At 29.2% G+C, this 19,009-nt stretch overlaps 1 protein-coding gene across 2 annotated transcripts in view; it reads left to right on the top strand.

The window, feature by feature from the left end:
• The window catches only part of LOC145268167 (serine/threonine-protein kinase mTOR-like), a 223,826-nt gene that overhangs the window by 76,735 nt on the left and 128,082 nt on the right, over positions 1 to 19,009 (top strand). For both annotated transcript variants that reach the window (XM_080123389.1, XM_080123381.1), the window contains exons 5-16: positions 254 to 352; positions 1,338 to 1,472; positions 3,598 to 3,660; positions 6,732 to 6,899; positions 8,303 to 8,418; positions 10,199 to 10,378; positions 12,452 to 12,580; positions 13,425 to 13,582; positions 14,277 to 14,348; positions 14,897 to 15,015; positions 17,928 to 18,021; positions 18,786 to 18,991. In XM_080123389.1, the coding sequence (XP_079979515.1) occupies positions 254 to 352; positions 1,338 to 1,472; positions 3,598 to 3,660; positions 6,732 to 6,899; positions 8,303 to 8,418; positions 10,199 to 10,378; positions 12,452 to 12,580; positions 13,425 to 13,582; positions 14,277 to 14,348; positions 14,897 to 15,015; positions 17,928 to 18,021; positions 18,786 to 18,991 (1,539 nt within the window). The remainder of the gene's footprint in view (positions 1 to 253; positions 353 to 1,337; positions 1,473 to 3,597; positions 3,661 to 6,731; positions 6,900 to 8,302; positions 8,419 to 10,198; positions 10,379 to 12,451; positions 12,581 to 13,424; positions 13,583 to 14,276; positions 14,349 to 14,896; positions 15,016 to 17,927; positions 18,022 to 18,785; positions 18,992 to 19,009) is intronic.

Raw genomic sequence — 19,009 nt, 5'->3', positions numbered from 1 at the left:
ACCCTAAATACTTTCTCTTTAGTCAGAAATATGATGTTGATTTTCTATTAAGAATCTTTTCTGAAACCACAAAGCATAATTATTTTCTTTTAACCATTGCTAAGAGGTATTCATAAATTGCTCAATTTAAACTATTTATAATTAATATTTTTTATCCGTTATAGAAATATTTCATTAGAAAATTCTTTTCTTTTTTTGTATGATTTCATGTTTTTTTACTAATAATATTGCCTTGATTTGTATGCTTTTGTAGCCAGCAATCAGAGAAGCATCTGTTGCTGCATTGAGAGCAACGTTGGCTGTTACATCTCAGCGGGAGACAAAACGCGACCACAGTGAAGATTGGTACAAGGTTAGTTTTTATTTATTTTAAATAACTTTCAAGTAATGAAATATCCAACCCACAGATGCTGTCATATGCTCATCCTATGTTCCTGATGTATAAATATATGATGGAAAACAGTAAATTCCTAATCAATGCTTCCCTTCCTTGATTTTGTCTTGAAAAAAATTTTTTTTTTTTTTTTTAAATCAAAATAACTAGTATTATAATCGATTTCCCATGGCAATAAAATATTATTCCCTTATTCTTTTTCCCCCTGTTTTGTTTCTATGATCATCATTGCAAGTTGTCAATTTTTGCAATTGTTTAAAAAAAAAAAGTATGATAGAAGGGAGAATATGAAGATAAAGCCTTAGTAATCTCTCTCTCATATAATTTTTTTCTTTTCAGTAAGTTCAATCTTTTTGGTTTTACAGATAGGAAAATACTGATTTTTCATCCCAAAGTACACGTTTTAAATTTAGTAGTGATGAAATTTTATTTGCACAAACTGTCAATTTAAGACAACTGTTCTGTCAATTTAAACAATTATGTATTATAATTGGTTGGTTTTCTGTTTGAAATAGAAAATCAAATAAGATGTAAGAAGAAAAAATATTCTTTGCCGAAATATATCGATAAACATTAAATTATTTATTTTTTGTGTTGGATGGCTTCAAAACATTTTTATATACATGTTCTATTTAATCTATATTATATTTTTTATAGTAATAAAAACATTATTTCCTGGGAATTCCTTCAAATCATGACTTGTGAATCTCTGAGACTTACTACATAATAATAATAATAATAATAAACAAAATAAAAAACATAATAAACAAAATAAAAGCCAGAACCAGTAAATTGCCATTATTTAATCAATATAAAATGTATAAATGATAATTTATAACAGTATTTATTTACTTCAAAAAATGTATACATATTTAAATTTAAAGATGAATTCAAGATTATGATGTAATTGATTTTGTATTAATTTTTATTTAAATACTGCTAGCACTGTTTGGAGGAAGCGTTGCGTCCCTACACCGATGCGTTGGGAAAAGAAAAACGAGTCAACAAAGAAGATTGGATTCATGGATCCTTGTTAATTATCAATGAATTGTTACGATGTAGCAACATGGAAGGAGAAGTAAGTTTTTTTTTTTTTTGTATCTTAATTTTTTAAATTTGTACACGATTTTATTGTTAATTATTAATCATATTGTTTGATGTTAATTGAAAAGTTATTCAATCATTAGTTTTATTGGCATAATAGACATTTTATCATTATTTTTATGGTGAGTGCTCATCTGAGCTCCAATCTATGGTCCTCTCTCACCAAATATTCACGAGAAACACTCGTTTGGCTAAAAACAATATCAATAATTTTCCCCCACTCTTTATCTGTGCCTAAACTAAATATAGATTCCATGAAGAAAGCTTTGTTCTTAGAACTGCGCGCCTGTGGAATTGTCTTCCGTTTTCCTGCTTTCCAGCTGACTACAATATGGCAGCCTTCAAGTCCAACTAAATTTACATTTCTAACGATTACTATGGTATTGTCCTTTTGACCACTGTACACTTTTTAATCCTTATCCTCGAGTGGCCTCTAGGCGTTGATATGTGGGATGTCCTTGTTAAAAAAAAAGAAGAATTTTTCACAATTCTAATTAGCTTTTGTTTTTTAAAATTAGGTTGCTATAAAATTACTCTTAAGGGAATAAAAATGTTTTGTTTCTTTTCCCTTTAATTACACACGGGAAATGATGTATTTCAACCATATGATAGTAGCCATGATAAAATGACAAAATCATTCTACATTCAACACTTTTTTTTTTTTACATTTAGTTAGTCTTAATTACTCCTTGAAATTTATCCAGTTCTACCCCCAATTAGTGATGGGACGAGTCCAATATTTTTCCAGATTCCAATGCTTTATAAATCTCTAAATATTTAACAATAGATTGGTTATTTATTCCCGATTACGTATAATAAAAACAAACAAAAAACATACCTGTTAAATGTGCATATATTTTTTTTCAAATGTAAAAATACACTTATGAAGGGTGATACTGGTAGCTAAAATCAATAAATATTTATCATTTTATCATTACTACCAGCAGTGGAAGAATTTGTTTTAAACAAAATCAAATAAAAAAGATAATTAAAAGAATCGTTTTTGGCATTGGAAAATAGGCACAAATTTTATTGATTCCGATACCCCCAAAAGTTCCAAGTTTTCCGATTTCCTATTCTGATTAATCGTCCCAACACTAATTCCAGTATTAAAAACTTGCACAAAATCTTTATTCTGCACTTATGTTAGATTAAAAATGGTTGCCCACCAAAATTTACACAAATTTATCCAGTGTTTTTGTTTCTATGTCTCTTGCTGGACAAAGCATTTTGCTGTTAAAATGTGTTTTTTCTTTAAAAAAAAAATACTTGCATAATTTTTGTTGTACTGTCTTTTTTAAACCTAACATGTATGTACACAATAAAAGTTTTGTGCCATTTTGTTGACTTTATTTTTACCAGCAATTTTTTATAATTGGAGTGAAACATGAATAAGCACTCTCCTCTTTTGTACAAAAAATCACATAACTAATTACTAGTATTGATTTTTCTTCCTTGTCCGTTTATTTTTATTTATTTTTTTCTAATATATGATTCGTTGGATTTATTAATTTGTCTATGTAAATTGATCTATGTATGTGTTCATTCCATATTTTTTGTTTACTTAAAATGCTCAATTATAGTCGAAAGTGACCTAAAGGCTCCCTTTTCATCAAAGTGTAGGGCAAGACGACACTCTTTTCCTAAGAAATAATTCCTATTTTCCCTACTTATACAATATTTTTTAAACTGAAATGTTTTTATCCCCCTCCCCACATCATTATCCTAAATCTCTTAGATTAAGTTTTATTAAATAGTCAGATATTTTGTTATCTAAATTTGTTAACATATTTGGCAATCATGACTTGTTATTTTCACTTTAATATATTGTCAATTCAACTATTTTACATAAGGTGAACAGAATTAGTTTTTGGAAATTATAAAATGATTAAATTTAGGATTAAAATTGTTTTTTTTTTTTTTATTGTTTTTTTTAATAATTCTTTTGAATTAGTTGAAACAAATAGAATGCCCCCCCCCTTCTTCCTTTTTTTTTTTTAAGGTGGTTTTTATAACATTCAAAATAGATCATAATTTTGTCAAAGAATCTTAGAGTAAAAAACTAATCTCATTTTATATATATATTCTTTTATTACTAGCGACTTAGAGTTGAGATGGAAGAATTGGCCATTCAACAAAATACATTTGAGAAAGCTGTGAAGGTAAGTTATTTTCCAAAGTTTCTTTTAAGAAATATCTCTTCATTAAAAATGTCAGTTTTTTATATTTTTTATTTCAATTTTATTATCGGGGTAATCTGATATAGCAATTTAAGGACTAATAAACTTACCCAGAGACTATGAATACAGTACCACTAAACATTGATGTAGTGATTTGTGGTAGTTATGGCCCCAGAACCATGATGTGTACTAACAGACTTTTATTTGTTAATTATACCACTATGTTGTGATTATTACTGGCTTGCAAGGATACAACAGATTTATATTAAACTTGAAGAATATCCATCCATAATGTGCAAAATTTCCTGAAAAGAATAGTTTTACACCAATCAATATATAATACTATTAAAACTTATATCTAGAATTCTTATTTCAATTTTGATAATTTTGAATCCATAACATGATTTTGGTTCTAGAAAATGTCTAACATTTAAGTTTTAATCTTAAGCGGTCTTAGGAGAAATAAAAAATTCAGGGAATCTTAATTGCTTTCTAATGATTATGGATCGAATTCAATGCAAATTTGAAATATTATAATTTTCAAATGAGAGATTGTGCGCATATTATCCTCTCTTAAACTACTTTGAAATACACCAAAGAAACTAGAAATTTGAGTAATATTTATTATGTTTAATACCTATTTTAAAATTTTCACTAAAAATCAGATGTATCTGAATTTTCACAAAAGGATTCTAGCCTCTTTTTGCCCCTTTTTGTATAAAACTAAATCAAACAAATTTAACCCACATTCCCAATATATATATATATATATATATATATATATATATATATATATATATATATATCTATAAAAGTGAACGTGTCTGTGTGTGTGCCTGTATACATTTCCCTATGCAATAAGTGTCAATTTTAAGTGTACATACTCGAAATTTGATAAACAGGGTACTGAGATTTGGGAAAATCTTGGATCGGTTTTCGGACAGAAATTTGGCTGTTAAGGGGTCAAAGTTCAACGATTTGAGAACTCTACTAAACTCCTCCGACAATTTTGTGTCTAAACACTTGAAATTTTAGATATAGGTTCCTTGGAGATGGATCTAACTTAATAACTTGATTTGAGCCCAAAACAATAAATGTTAAGGGGTCATATAATAGGGGCCAAAGTTAAAAATATTGGCCGCTTTTTTTTGCTCAACATACACCTCCACACCCGGGAAATGCCAGGCTGAAATGCTAGTATATATATATATATATATATAATTAGGTTGGTGCAAAAAAAATGTTTTTTGATGTTCAACTTCATGTCAAAAATCATTTTTGTTTTCATGGTTTTAATTTATAAATTTTTTAAAACAGTTTAAAAAAACAAAACAAAACTTTCCGACGAATCAAACGTGTGTGTCACAAACAATATACACATTTAAATTAATTTAAATTTACATTACTTTAATTTGGAGTAATTTATAAATAAAAAACATGAACGAGCTTCATATAAATATTTTTTCTAAGTACATTTTCAAAAAAAAAAAAAAAGAGAGAATTGAAAAAAATATAAGTGTCAATAATGTAAACTGTTTTAAATGTATGTTATGAATTTTTCGCATTTAGAATTTTCAAATGTAAATTGCTTTTTTTTTTTTTTTTTTTTTTTTCATATCCATATTTCAGTATATATCAAGCTTTTTTAAAAGTTGGATAATACAAATAAGTCAGATGGTGTCCATCACCATTTATTTTACTATGTCAAATATTCATTTAATGATATACTATTTTTCAAAATGTCTCAAAGTTATTTTGTTTTTTAATGAAATTTTGTTTAAAAAATTTAACATTTTAAAATATTTTATAGCATGAACTTAATGTAATATAAAATCTATTTATACTGTCTCCACTTGCTCTACAGTTTTGTTTATATTATTTAGTAACTCACAATTTTTAAGTTTGTTTTTTGAAAATTGAAAGTTTCCCTAATAAGGCTTGATGTTAAAACATTGAGATTTCATCTAATGTTGGTCCAAAAGTAAAGCCTATTTTTTTTTGTTTTTTAACTCAAAAAGTTAAAAAGCCACAGTAACCTTTTGTGCTTCAGAATGCATTTTTTTTTTACATAGTTACCACTGTTTCCAATGCACTTTTGCCAGGAATTCAATGATGCATGTCTGCTTCTGATGCACATCCATAACAAGGGTTGCTTTCTTAATCTCACACTGTCAATATCTGCAGCAGAGAGATGAAACTTTTAGGTCATGAATGGATAAGTTCAGTCATCATAACAATGCAATTTGCAATCCTCTCTGATCCATTTGAAAAAATAGGTTTTACTTTTGGAACGCCCTCTCGTAAATAATTTTGAGACTGAATAATAAGATGCTCATTTTTGCTTATCTTCTAATTTTTGAAGAAACCTCTTTAAACTTTGTCATGTTTCCACTTCAAGTGGCCAGAGAAAAGTACAACTTCCTGTTTGTAGTTTAATGTGTCTTCTAATTGTTTATACAATTTCAATAATATTGATAAAGATTGGCTGCTTTAATTTTGAAAATGTCATGTGTAAAATTGAGTTTTTAAAAATATTCATATTTTGCATTTTCAGCTGTTTGAAGTAAATACTGTTTTGAGTCACTAAAAATAATTCAATGGATAAATGCACATAATGATTACTTATTTGGAAAAATTATTTTCTTTTCTTTTGAATGATATATTTTAAAAAATTGATCCAATAATAAGCAAAAAAAATTGGATTCAGGCGTAGGTTTGTTAATTTTGTACAATGACTACTGATGAACTTAGAATTGTACTATAAATTAAATAGAAATAGTTTGGACAATGTATTGTTTATGATCGGTATTGTTTTTGTATTGTGTGATCTAAAAATGGTTGATATGCTGTAAAAATACTAGCAATCAGGTTTAACATTTGTAAAAAAATCCATTGGTTCTCTACTCTTTTAATGTTTATATTGGTTTTACATTTGTGCAAAAATACATTTATAATTTTGTATATTATATTTTCTTGAATGTTCTATAATCTTTACTGTCTGTGTTGTGCAAGATAATCTGTTTTAACATGCTGAATGATATATCCTTTTATAGGAGTTTTCTCCTCGGCGCCGTTCACCAGCAAATACAAGTGGATTCCAGCAATTGCACCAAAAATCACCTTTGATTGTCTTTGACCTTTCACACAATTCGGCACCACAAAGACGAAATCTATTTGAAAGCAGAGTTTGCAAGGAATTAATGACTAAAAATTATGATAAGGTTTGTTTACTTATTAAGCAAAAAACTGATTTTTTAAATTTTTTCATACTTTCTTAAATTTTTGATTTGAAAAATTTCCTTAATTTTTAGAAAGTTTTTTTTTTTTTTATAGTTATACTTTCTTTTTCTCTTTTCCCTTCTAAATTGATTCAAATTTTCTGTACAAAATCAAATCTAAAGATTATTGAATGATACTAGAATTTTACTTTTTAAAAATTACTCTTAATGTCTTTTTTCTTTTTTAGGATAACTTTTTTTCTTTCTTTTAAGGATAATGTTTTTTTTATAGAATATAAAAGTACAGGTTTATCCAACCTGAGGTTGACCTTATTTATATCTTGAATAAAATATTTACAAATATATCAGGAATCTTAATATTTTATTCAAACCTGTTATTTTCAACTAAAAAATGAATAAATAGAATGGTTTGATTCAAACTTTATCTGTTACACCTTATGGACCTATGGCGTAATAAAGTCCTAAGTAAAATTCTGTTCTAAATGAGACTTTTCTAGAGTTCGAAGGTTTGATACTCAGTGTGGGTGATACTAACAATACAATTGCAAATTATTAAGGATTTTTACCTAGTTATGGTTAATGGAATGAGAGCATGCTACACCAGAATTCTGTACAAGTTCCCAAATTTTACAAGATCTACCTTAAGAAGGTTGGAGGTTACATGAGCTGAAATGTTGTGTGAATAATAAGATGAGAGTAATAGTCCGAATAATTCAAATTATCAATCTCCATCTCAAAAATTCAGAAACTGAATATAAAATTACCTAAATGTTTGAAGAAAAATTGAAAGGAAACAAGAAAAAAATAAAAATATTTTTTGTTTGCGAGGCAAAGTATTGATAACATTAATTTCTAGTTCTAATCTACATGTTAAGATGCTATCCAGCAATTAAAATTTAAGGAGCCATTTGTATATTTGTAAAAATTGAAAAAAAAAAAAATGTTACTAGTATATGACTCTGTGTTAGCAAAGGAAATGCCAGGCTGGATATAATCTGTTAAATTGTCCATTATTCAGTAGCAAACCAATAAATGATGAAATTGACTGAATAGTCAGAATCAAATATCAATATTTAAATGCATATTATTTAGGTACAACATGGAAAATCGGACATGCTGTTTATATGTTAATTATTCTTTTGAAATATAACCTGATTATTTCTTATTGAAATTTTCAGATAATTATTACATTATGAAGAATTAATGAAATTTATTTCCAAAATATCAATCTGAAGTTAAGCAAACACAAACTATTATTAATATGAAAATTTAATATATTTTTATAATATTTTGATATCTAACCATTCAATTTCAATTATCTTTTATGTTATAACATTGCTAAATGTAATATGATTAAAATATGTACCATTCTTTTTTGGTTTTAGGTGGCTAGTTTAGTCCACCATCTCTACCAAGGGAACCGCAGCATATATGTACAACAAGTTATGCTAAAGGCTATTCCAAGGTTGGCTGCCTTTGATCCAGAGCTATTTTCACGGACGTAAGTTATTCTAGAAAATATTATAATTTCTCTTTTTGCTTTAAAAAAAAAAAAAAATTTGCTACGCATGTTCCTTAGTGCTACCAGATCCTCTGCTTTCTGACCTAAAATGCACCAACCATTAATGTTACTGTTTTTTTTTCCCCTATTCCTTTGCAAAACTCTATTATATTCTGAAAAATTTTTTTTTTTTTTTCTCTCCTGACATTATAAATAAATATTTGAAAATATAAAGAACTTTAAGCATAAAACCTTTTTCCCAAAAATGATTGGATTCAGCATTAAATAACCCGAAAAAGGATTGGTATGCCATAAAACCAAACACCATAAATAATATTCGTGGATATAAACAAGTTGAATGTTTTTTTTTTTCTTTTTTTCCAACATTACTATTATGTAGAGTTTTGAAAATTATAGTTTACAGCACCGGAACTTTTTGCAAGTGTGATTTTTTTTTTTTTTTTTTTTTTCCCCCTCCCCGCTTCCCGCCCCTCAATCACTGTTTTTTGTTTTCATATGCATGCGCATATTTTACTGATGGATGCTTTCTGATGAGGCATGAGCAAAATACTTCTGTTTTCCCATTCGAGTGTTGCTGCTCCCTTTGTGTTTATTAAATCTCGCCACTTCATGTGGCTTATGTTATCCTTATCTATAAACACGCCACACCACTTGCGTTTTCTGGTTTCCACGTGCTGGTAGCAGAGAAAGCACACCTTTTGTTTCTTTGAAGTGAGATTGTGGCATTACTACTACAATTACTGGATTCGGAATTAAATAACACCAAATGTGTTGATATATTGTAGAACAAGCGAAACCAATTATTATGTATGTTCCAAAAGATCTTATTTTGTTTTGATATTGAAATCTTTGTTTCATACTAATTTCTTAGAAAGGAAATCACAAATTAAAGGGGATATTTTTTTCCTACAAAAACTCTTCAGAATTAGCAAGTTAGAATGTTATATACATATAGTCTTGGAAGTTTTATAATTTTAAAAACTATACAAAAACAATAAAAAAAATTAAAAAGAAAATATTTTAGTCCTTTGTTGGAAAATTATTTTGTCAATAAGTCCTATATATATATATATATTAGTGGCCTGGCAAGGGCACAGGGGAGACAACCGAAGCAGCAAAACTGAAGCTGCTTTGCAAGACACACACACATATATATATATATATAGGCAAATTTTGGCATATTTTATTGGTTTGAAAATATAGGTTCTTTTTTTTTCTCAATTGTCATATTATAATCTTCAAAAAGCTTGCAAATTTTCATATAGTTTCGTAACAGAGAACCAAAGATATGAGCATTTCAATATTCATTTTGGCTACCAGTATATATATATATATATATATATATATATATAACTTTTCATGAAATTAATAAATATAGCATTAATAATCCGAAAAGGATGGATATGCTGTAAAAAAACAAACAACTAAACTAAACCTTTGGGAGAATTAATGTGTTCACGTAACGTACTGTAATTCATTTTTTACTTTAACATAAAATGTTTCTTTTTTCTGGTTTGAAAGAACTTTACAAATTCACTGAAATTTGTTTGCTGATTGGCTAATCGTTTCAGCATCTTCCAACTGCTTCTGTAACCCAGCCAGAAGATGCCAACACGATGTTGCCAGAATTTTTTTCTAATAAACTTGTATAAGTTTATTATTGATTACTTTTAAATTCTGATGTTGGGGATATTTGTTATTTCTTATAAATAATTTGTTATAACTTTCATCTAATCAATCTTTGTTTTATTTATTTCAGGTTTTTAAGGGATACTATTGTTTATTTGCTTAATACCTTGCGACGTGACAAAGAGAGAGCAGCAGCATTTCAGGCTGTTGGTTTATTGGCTGTGGCTGTCAAAGACAATATCTTCAGTTATTGCACTCGCATCATGGAAGTTGTACGCAGTGCTCTTCCTGCAAAGGATTTACCTCAAAAGTAATGTTATTTTTTAAAACTTTTTTCAACTAGTGTATCTTTTCCACATCCAGTGTGGGTTGTTGGTTGGTACAATGTAAATGTCTCCATAAAATTCAATTTTTACATTAGTTCCGATGTGCCATGGCTTGAGGTAATTTTTGATGATCGCAATGCAGTGAGGTAATGGCCTCTTGGTCCACGACGGGCAATGACCTCTGCATAGTGAACAAGCCATGCTTTTCTGGATATATCGTATGAAGGTAACAGCATGTTTTTTATTGTGAAAAACTTCAAATTCTACCACTGGATGTAGGACTATGTGGAAATTGCTGGTTTATTCATATCAAGTGCAATGGTGGTTGGATTAGCAGAGCCTATGTTATTGAAGTTGATAACTTATCTGGCATTGGCTGCCCTTGCAAGACCTAGCTTCCAATTATCTAGGATTTGAAAGCTTGGCAATTTCTTGAGAGAGATACGGATCAGACTAACTGGCAAACAGACGTCAAGGAGCCATCAAATGGCAGACCTGTGGAAGCTATGAAAACCTGTTTACAACTGGATAAGAAGACAACATTCCAATTCTACTATCTATATTTCAAATTTCATAAAAATCTAACTAGTAATTTCTGAATCCATGGATACATTTATTTTGGTGGAGGGGGTTGAAGGTACATCTATTTATGTATTGGATTATTCATACTAAACTGCTTTTGCCAATGTAACCTTTGACCTTCAGGTGTATCTTTTCAAACTTAGGAATATTTGTTGAACATGGAATGTCAAAATTTCAAACAGGATCTTTTATTTAATCTCCAGGGTAGCTTGATCTTATTTCATCAGCCATAACCAAGTAGAAGCGTTAATTATTGTTAGTCTTGATTATTATTGCCTGTAGTAAGGATTGAACCTACTCTTCAATAGACATTGGTTTGCACGAACAATCTATCCTTGCAGATTAGATGAAGGGTTCAATTGGAAATCAAAATATTGTACCTAAAGGTCTTGGGTTACATTGACTGAAAGTAACAACCAAGATTGAAATTGTTGTCCAAATAATCCAAATTATTGATTCTCATCTAAAAAAAAAAAAATTCTGAAACCTTTTTGTTGTTTTTTCTTCATAAAAAGCTGTCAATTAGTTTTTCTTACTACAAATGAAGAGACTCTCTTTAATTGTAATCTGTATGTAAACTTATTTTCGAACCTAAAATGTCAATGAGTTGTCTGCAATTTGCTGGCGGTGTTTGGATAAAAAATGTTCCCCTAGTTTACAGAAAACCAATTTCTACTTTCCAGTCAGTTTTTTTTAATACTGTTTTTGTTACTTGTTTCAGCTTGAAATCTACAACTTAATAACAAGTATAATTGAAACATAAATTCTGTGCAACGTGGGGAACAAACCAATGTAATTTTCAGTCATTCGGCAGAATATTTATGGTGCTGTTGCATAAAAAACAATTTCTTTGGTAATATGAGAAGATGCATTATTACGAATGTGAATTAAATTATAAATTTTTCATCTGAGTAAAAATATCTCACTGCCTATGAAAACATTTTATTATTTAAAAAAAGAAATAAATCAAGAACTTATTTTTACAATATGGTAGAGAAAAATTTCCTAATATTATTATTTTTTACCTAGAAAAAAAAAAAAGACTAAACAAATTTCTAAATAGACTGGAATAGTAATTTACTTTTTATAAACTAGGGACATGTTTTATCTTAACCCCGCTGGCAGATTAGAGATGGTTCATTGATATCACATTGTGCTACTATCCTAGATCAGAAAATTCAATTTTACCATTCTTGAACTTCGAAGTTACTTTTAAGAATAAATCAATATCATATTACAAGAGTAAATAATAGTTTTCTTTATAAAATTATCAGCATTTTTTGGGGCTTAATTTTATTACTGAAAGTAATATTTTTATGGAGATTTGTTTTGTCAATTTAATTTTGGCAGTGTTTTATAATTGGAATGATTTGAATATTTTAGTGTTGTATTGGTTGAATTTGAATATAATAAAAGAATTTTTTTCCTCTCCTGTTTTGTTCAACTGTAATGTTTTATACTTTGTTTTCTTTCAGGAAACAAAAAGCTATCTCGGTTGAACCTTCAGTCTTTACTTGTATCAGTATGCTTGGACGAGCTCTTGAAACTTCGATTGCCCGTGACATGAGAGACATTTTAGATTCAATGTTGTTTACTGGTTTGAGGTTAGTTGTTAATTATTCTGTTGTCACTTATTCTTGTTTTGATTTATATTTTATGATTCAGCTCCAATCTATAGTCCTCCTTGCCAAACTTTCGCAAAAACACTCTTCTAACTAAAACCACTATTAAAAATTTCCCCATCTCTATTTGTGCCTAAACCTAAACACGAATTCCATGAACAAAGTTTCTTTCCTAGAACTGCCTGCCCGTGCAACTCTGTTCCGCTGACTTGCTTTCCAGCTGATTACAATAGTCATTTTCAAGTCCAGCGTAAACAAATTCTTATTGAACCATCCCCTTAAATAACCAAATTATACCAAGTTTCCACTACTATCGATTATTACATTATTGTCCTAATGACTACTGTACACTACTTAACCCTTATCCTCGAGTGGCCTCCCGGCCTTGTAAAAAAAAATCTTTTGAGGATTTGCTTTTGTAACAAGATATTTTGATTTTGAAATTTTTTAAAATTTTCAATTGCTAGAAAAAAAACATTATTTTTATAACTAAAATTATGTTTAAACATGATTTTGCTATACATTTTACATAAAAAATGTTTTATTAAAATTATATTTAATTTATATAAAAAATATAAAAAAATAATTTATATATAAAGACTTTTTCATACAATGCATCAAATTTTCTAGTCTAATTTAAAAAATTTTGTTTATCCTAGAAAAATTTAAATTTTCTATTTTGATACAATGCATTGGATTTTATAAACTATAATTAACAAAAATGTGTTTATCGTTAAAAACCTTAATATTTATTTAGACGCCATTCAATGGCTGTTGCTATAATCTACTATTATTTTTATTTGGTTCATTTGTTTGTTTTTTCTAGTCCTGCTTTGACAGCTGCTCTCAGAGACCTAGCGACATACATTCCTCAAATGAAGAAAGACATCCAAGATGGGTTACTTAGGATGTTATCCTTGATTCTGATTGGGCGACCACTTCAGCATCCTGGAGCTCCCAAGACTTTACCCATAGGATCATCTGGTAAATAAAACATGAAACTTTAACTCGTGATGAACACAGAAATCATAACTTTTTAATATTGTTTAAAGCTTTGTTTTGTTTCAAAAATATATAAAGTAAACTTGCATTTTTTTTTTTGTGTGCGTGTGTGTCCGTGCTAATCGCTGGAAATATACAAGATGCATTTACAAAACTTATCTCCTCAATTGTCTCATAATGACAGCCTCTTAAGTTTTATATTCTGATTCGGCAGCATCCCACTCAGTTGGGATAAAAAAATTATTGTAAAGTTTATTTGAATAAAGGGTTCTGCAAATGAAAACATTTGTGGTAATAAGAGAATATTAAACATTTTATTTTTAAACCAAATTTTTTTTTTGTTCATTTTCATTCTTTATTTTTCCATAACGATTCCATTCATGCAGCTTAAATAGATAACAAAATATTTTTTTATCAATTTGAATTTTAAGTGTAAAATACCTTTCAGTAAAATGAAAAATTGAATTAAGAGATTTTGATACTGTCTGTATGGATGAATGCAAAAGTTGGGCTCATTTCTTGCATCAATGATAAGCTCAAAATCCATATGCAAAGAGGGAAATGTAGCAAATAAAAAGAAGATAAATTTTGGCTTTTATTGCTTTTTTTTTTTTTTAATAAATATAACTGGCTTTGTAATTAAATGTTTTTTTTTTTTTTTTTCTCCCTCCCTCAGCTGGCACTGACTCACAAGATGACACCAGTATTACATTAGCATTGTCTACATTAGGAAGTTTTGATTTTGAAGGTATGTAAGAAAACATTTTGATTTTGGAAATATTTTTTTAAATCAGTCCATTGATGATATTTTGGTGTTAGTGCAGTATAATTGTAATTTGAACAAGTGAATTTCAGGTAAAAAGAACACTATCACATACTTACATCATATGTCAAAATTAGTATAAATTCCCCCCCAAAAATGATCCAGTAAAAATAGAATTTCTTATTAACAAGTTTTATTGTATGTTTTTATCTGGAAGAGTTGTGTGACAAATTCAGTATGACAAACTGACTTATCTCCCTTACTTCCCTTGAAATCCATCATTGAAAAAATAGAAAATGTGTGACTACTAGGGTCTATGATATTTTTTGTGAAAAATAGATCCAGCGTATTTTCTACTGGATCATTTTTCGTAATTTTTTTAATATATTCAAATTTTGACATATGTGATTGTTTTTACCAGAAATGCATTTGTTCAAAAATTCATCATACTACACAGCACAGATATTTTGAAAACAAGAAAAAAGGATATAAAAAATGAAAGTTTAATGTTTCTTTTTCTTTTTGTGATTAAGGTCATTCTTTGACCCAGTTTGTCCTGCATTGTGCTGAGAATTACTTATGCAGTCGGTCCAAGAAGATCCGATCCGAAGCGATCCGAACTTGTGCCCGTTTGCTGATTCCATTGTTAACAGTAAGTAAAGTAAAATGTCTTATTTTCATGGATTTGTTTTTTAGATACTGAAATTTTTTAACAATGTTGCTTTTTTTTTTTTTTTTTTTTCTTGTTTAATTTTTATGTATTTTTATTTCATTTTATTTTATTTATTTATTTTTTTTTTTTTTTAGAACAGTTTTGTTTTCATTTATAATATTTTAGGTTTATCATTGTTCATTTTTTTTGGTTTAACTTATCAATATTTTTCCAGACTGTCATATTTCTTCATGTGTTAAATTTTAATCAGACTACATCCCCCATCAATATTCGCTTTTCTTTCTTGAAACAATTTGCTGTAATTATGGCTTAATGTTAAAACATGTTTGTGCTTTAGGATTTTGCAAACAATGTTAGATTTTTAATCATAAATGTTTAAAAATGTGCATAATATGTTAAAATAAATAAAACCCAGAATAATCCTGCATATTATTTGATGCTATTTTGGTGTTTATGTTCCCCCCCCCCCCCCCGTGAGAAACAAAAATAAAGGAATATCTATATGATGTATATACCTGTGAAAGAAAATATTGTACACCAAAAATAACATTAATTGATTAAGTAATTTTATTTTTATAAAGAAAATGATGGCGCTATCAGTTCAGACTGTCTGAAATCAGATTCCTGACCTAAATACAGCAAACCTTGATGTTATCATTTTTTTCCTTTTTGCAAAACTCAATTCTGTTCTGCAAAGTTTAAAACAAAAAAGGCAAACCAAAGACCATGCATTTATATTTGAAGACAAAATACTTGAATCATACTTTTTCCAAAATTAATGGATTTAGCATTAAATATCCTGAAAAGGGTTGATATGTCATAAAACAAAATAACCAAGTCTTTAAATATATAAAATACTTGCAACATAAAAACTTTTTCCAGAATTATTGCATTTTGCATTAAATAACCTGAAATGAGTTAATATGCCTTAAAATCACCAAACAATCCAGATCATCAACAAATTGAGGTTAAGTCTGACTATGAGCCCGTTTTTGATCTTAGTGGTGTATATTAGGAGGCTAGTCCCAAGTGGTTGTAACATCACAAACAAGACGATAAATATGGGAAGGGTGTTCGATCTCTCTCTCAAGTTGAGACATTAACATCTTCAGCATTTATAAGACCCCCCCCCCCTTTTCCTGTGTAATATTGGTCCCTCAATTTATCGGAGAGGGATCTGTTTTCAGTGGTGTCCGTGCGTCCATTAGTCCAGATGATTACCAGATAACCGTTCATTAGTTTTCCCTGAAATTTTGCCACAAATTGTATTTCATTAAATAGATGTGCACAGTAAAAAAAAAAAATTTCTTTTTGCGAAAATTCCCATTGCATCCCCAGGGGCTCAAAAGAGGTAAAAAAAAAATGGCACGTTTTGTCCCATAACTTTTGATCCGTCCATTAGATTTTTCTGAAACTTGGCCAAAATGTGGAGCCCATTGTTCTTAATATAAATTCAGTATGGGTGACCATGGCAAAATTCTGGTTCGCGTCCCTGGGGACTTTCAGTGCTAAAAACGCTCTTTTTTGTGGCTCTTTTCTCGTATTTCTCAACAAAAACATTTGTCTGACTATATAGTGGTTTTTTACAGTGGTTAACTCCAATATACTTGTGTTAAGGCCTGAAATTGCACCGGGCTCGAAAGAGGTAAAAAATGGCCTAAAATGACACTTTTGCCCCATAGTGTTGGATCCATCCATTAGATTTTCCGAAAACTTGGCCAAAATGTGGACCCTATTGTCCTTAATATAAATTCAGTATAGGTGACCCTGGCAAAATTCTGGTTCACATCCCTCTGGGACTTTTAGGGCTAAAAAAACGCCTTTTTGGAGCTCTTTTTTCATATTACTTAAAAACTTCATATGTGTGTCTATATAGTGGTTTTCCATGGAACTGAATTCAAATATACATGTCTTAAGGCGTGAAACTGCACCATTTGTCTATTTTCACTGGGATTCGGCATTCTCAAGTGCTCAAAAGGGATCGCAAATGTCCCCAAATTGTAAACAATTACACTTTTTACCCTATAAATTTTGCCCCATCCATTAGATTTTTCTGAAACTTGGCGAAAATGTGAAGGCAATGTTGGCCCTTCGCACTTCTCACATTCATTTCTTCACTATTTTTTGTGGCGTCATCTCACATGCAGCAACAGAGGAGGACCACGCATGCGCAACTTTTTTTACAACAATGTTGGTTTATGAAATTAAAAGATGGTGAACATATAAGTGTGGTACAATTACAGATGTACGATAACGGTATGGAGCAACAGATAAATAACCAGTCACGGTTGGTATGTATCCGCTGTAAGAAAACCGTGGCATGCAAACCTGGAACTATTTGTGTACAAGACGAGAAGATTGCACAAAGTTAGTTGCTGTGGGGAGTTCAAAGTGGTTGAATAAAAGGTGAATTTTGTTCTCAAGAGAGATTTGTTTTGGACACCATTGTACATGTTTTGTTGGTGGTGAAAAAAGAAAGGACTGCTGCTGCTTATGCAAAAAGCAAACGCCTCCAATGTGTGTTCTTTTAACTCTAAACAATTTATATGACTGAAATAGAAATAACATGCATCTTTCAGGCACATAAATTATAAATATATCTTTTAAAATGGCAACTGTAGCGATATTTAGATATGATGAATGTGTAAAAAAAAAAGTTTTTGTCGTAAACGATGAAGCAAAAAAACAAATGACGGAGATACTCCTCTTAAAATTACCCTCCCCCCCGCTCCAAAGAATGATTATTTTCTATTTATTACAAATTATCCCCCTCCCCCCGGTTAAGTTTAAATTTTACTTTCTGATAAGTTTAAAGTATTTTTGTTTTATAAAATTTGATCTTGATTAGTTATAGATTGCTACTAATTTTTTTTTTTTTTTAATTCTTGTAGGCATTAGAAGGCCAACACAAACATAGTATGAAAAGTATGAATACTGTTGCAGATGTTCTCAGGAAATTGCTTATTGTGGGCATCACAGATCCAGGTATGTGGTTCAACGAGTCAAATTTTATCTTTTGAAATTTTCTGGATTATGATTGATCATTTAAATTATTTGGACGACTATTTTTATCTTGGATGTTATTTCTTGCAGTATTTCTCTTGATATAATGTCAAAACTTCAAATTCATCTTATCAAACCCAGGAATCTATACGGATTTTGAATTGAACCCTTTATTCAATTCTTGGGGAGGTAGATAGTCCTTGTTTTTTCAGCTATAATTTGGTAGAAGCATTAAATTTTTAAATTTATGAAAACAAACTTTTTGTTTCTGAATTTTTGAGATGATGATTGATAATTAGTCTTATTTGGATGATTTGACTTACTAGAATTGTCTGCAACGACCCAAAACAACCGATAAAGTATTTGGTAAAATTCAGTTATAAGTCAGTCTTCTGAAAGTTCAATTCTCTATTGCAAATTACCTTGGATTTCTAATCAATCGTGACTGATGGAATGAGAGCATGCTACTCTTTTGGATTCTGTTCCAAATTTTATACAGATTCTTGAGTTCGGCAAAGATTCTCGAAAGTTACATTGACTTAAACTTTATGAAAATAAAGATGAAAATCGTAGTCCAAATAATTCAAGTGATATGAATAATTTTTCTATTTTCATTAAAGTTAAAAAAAAAAAAAAATAAATAAATAAATAAAATTACATACAATTAATCTTGATCTTATTGATTGATAAAGTGTTTACGTCTTATAAAGCATTGAGTTAATTATGGTTTTTGTTTTCTTTCCCAGAACCAGAGATTCGATACTGTGTCCTTTCAGTGTTAGATGAACGCTTTGATCCACATTTGGCTCAAGCTGAAAATTTGAATGCTTTATTCGTCGTTCTTAATGATGAAGTGTTTGAGATTCGTGAATTGGCCATTTGTATTATTGGACGTCTCAGCAACAGAAATCCAGCCTACATTATGCCAACCCTGAGGCAGACCTTAATCCAAGTAAGTTATTTTAAAGAA

This window comes from Euprymna scolopes, chromosome 4, assembly GCF_053919585.1.
Source record: "Euprymna scolopes isolate OS-2025 chromosome 4, ASM5391958v1, whole genome shotgun sequence".
Classification (NCBI taxonomy): Eukaryota; Metazoa; Mollusca; class Cephalopoda; order Sepiida; family Sepiolidae; genus Euprymna; species Euprymna scolopes.
The sequence above is the reverse complement of the archived record's forward strand: the minus strand, read 5'-3'. Positions and strand labels throughout refer to the sequence as shown.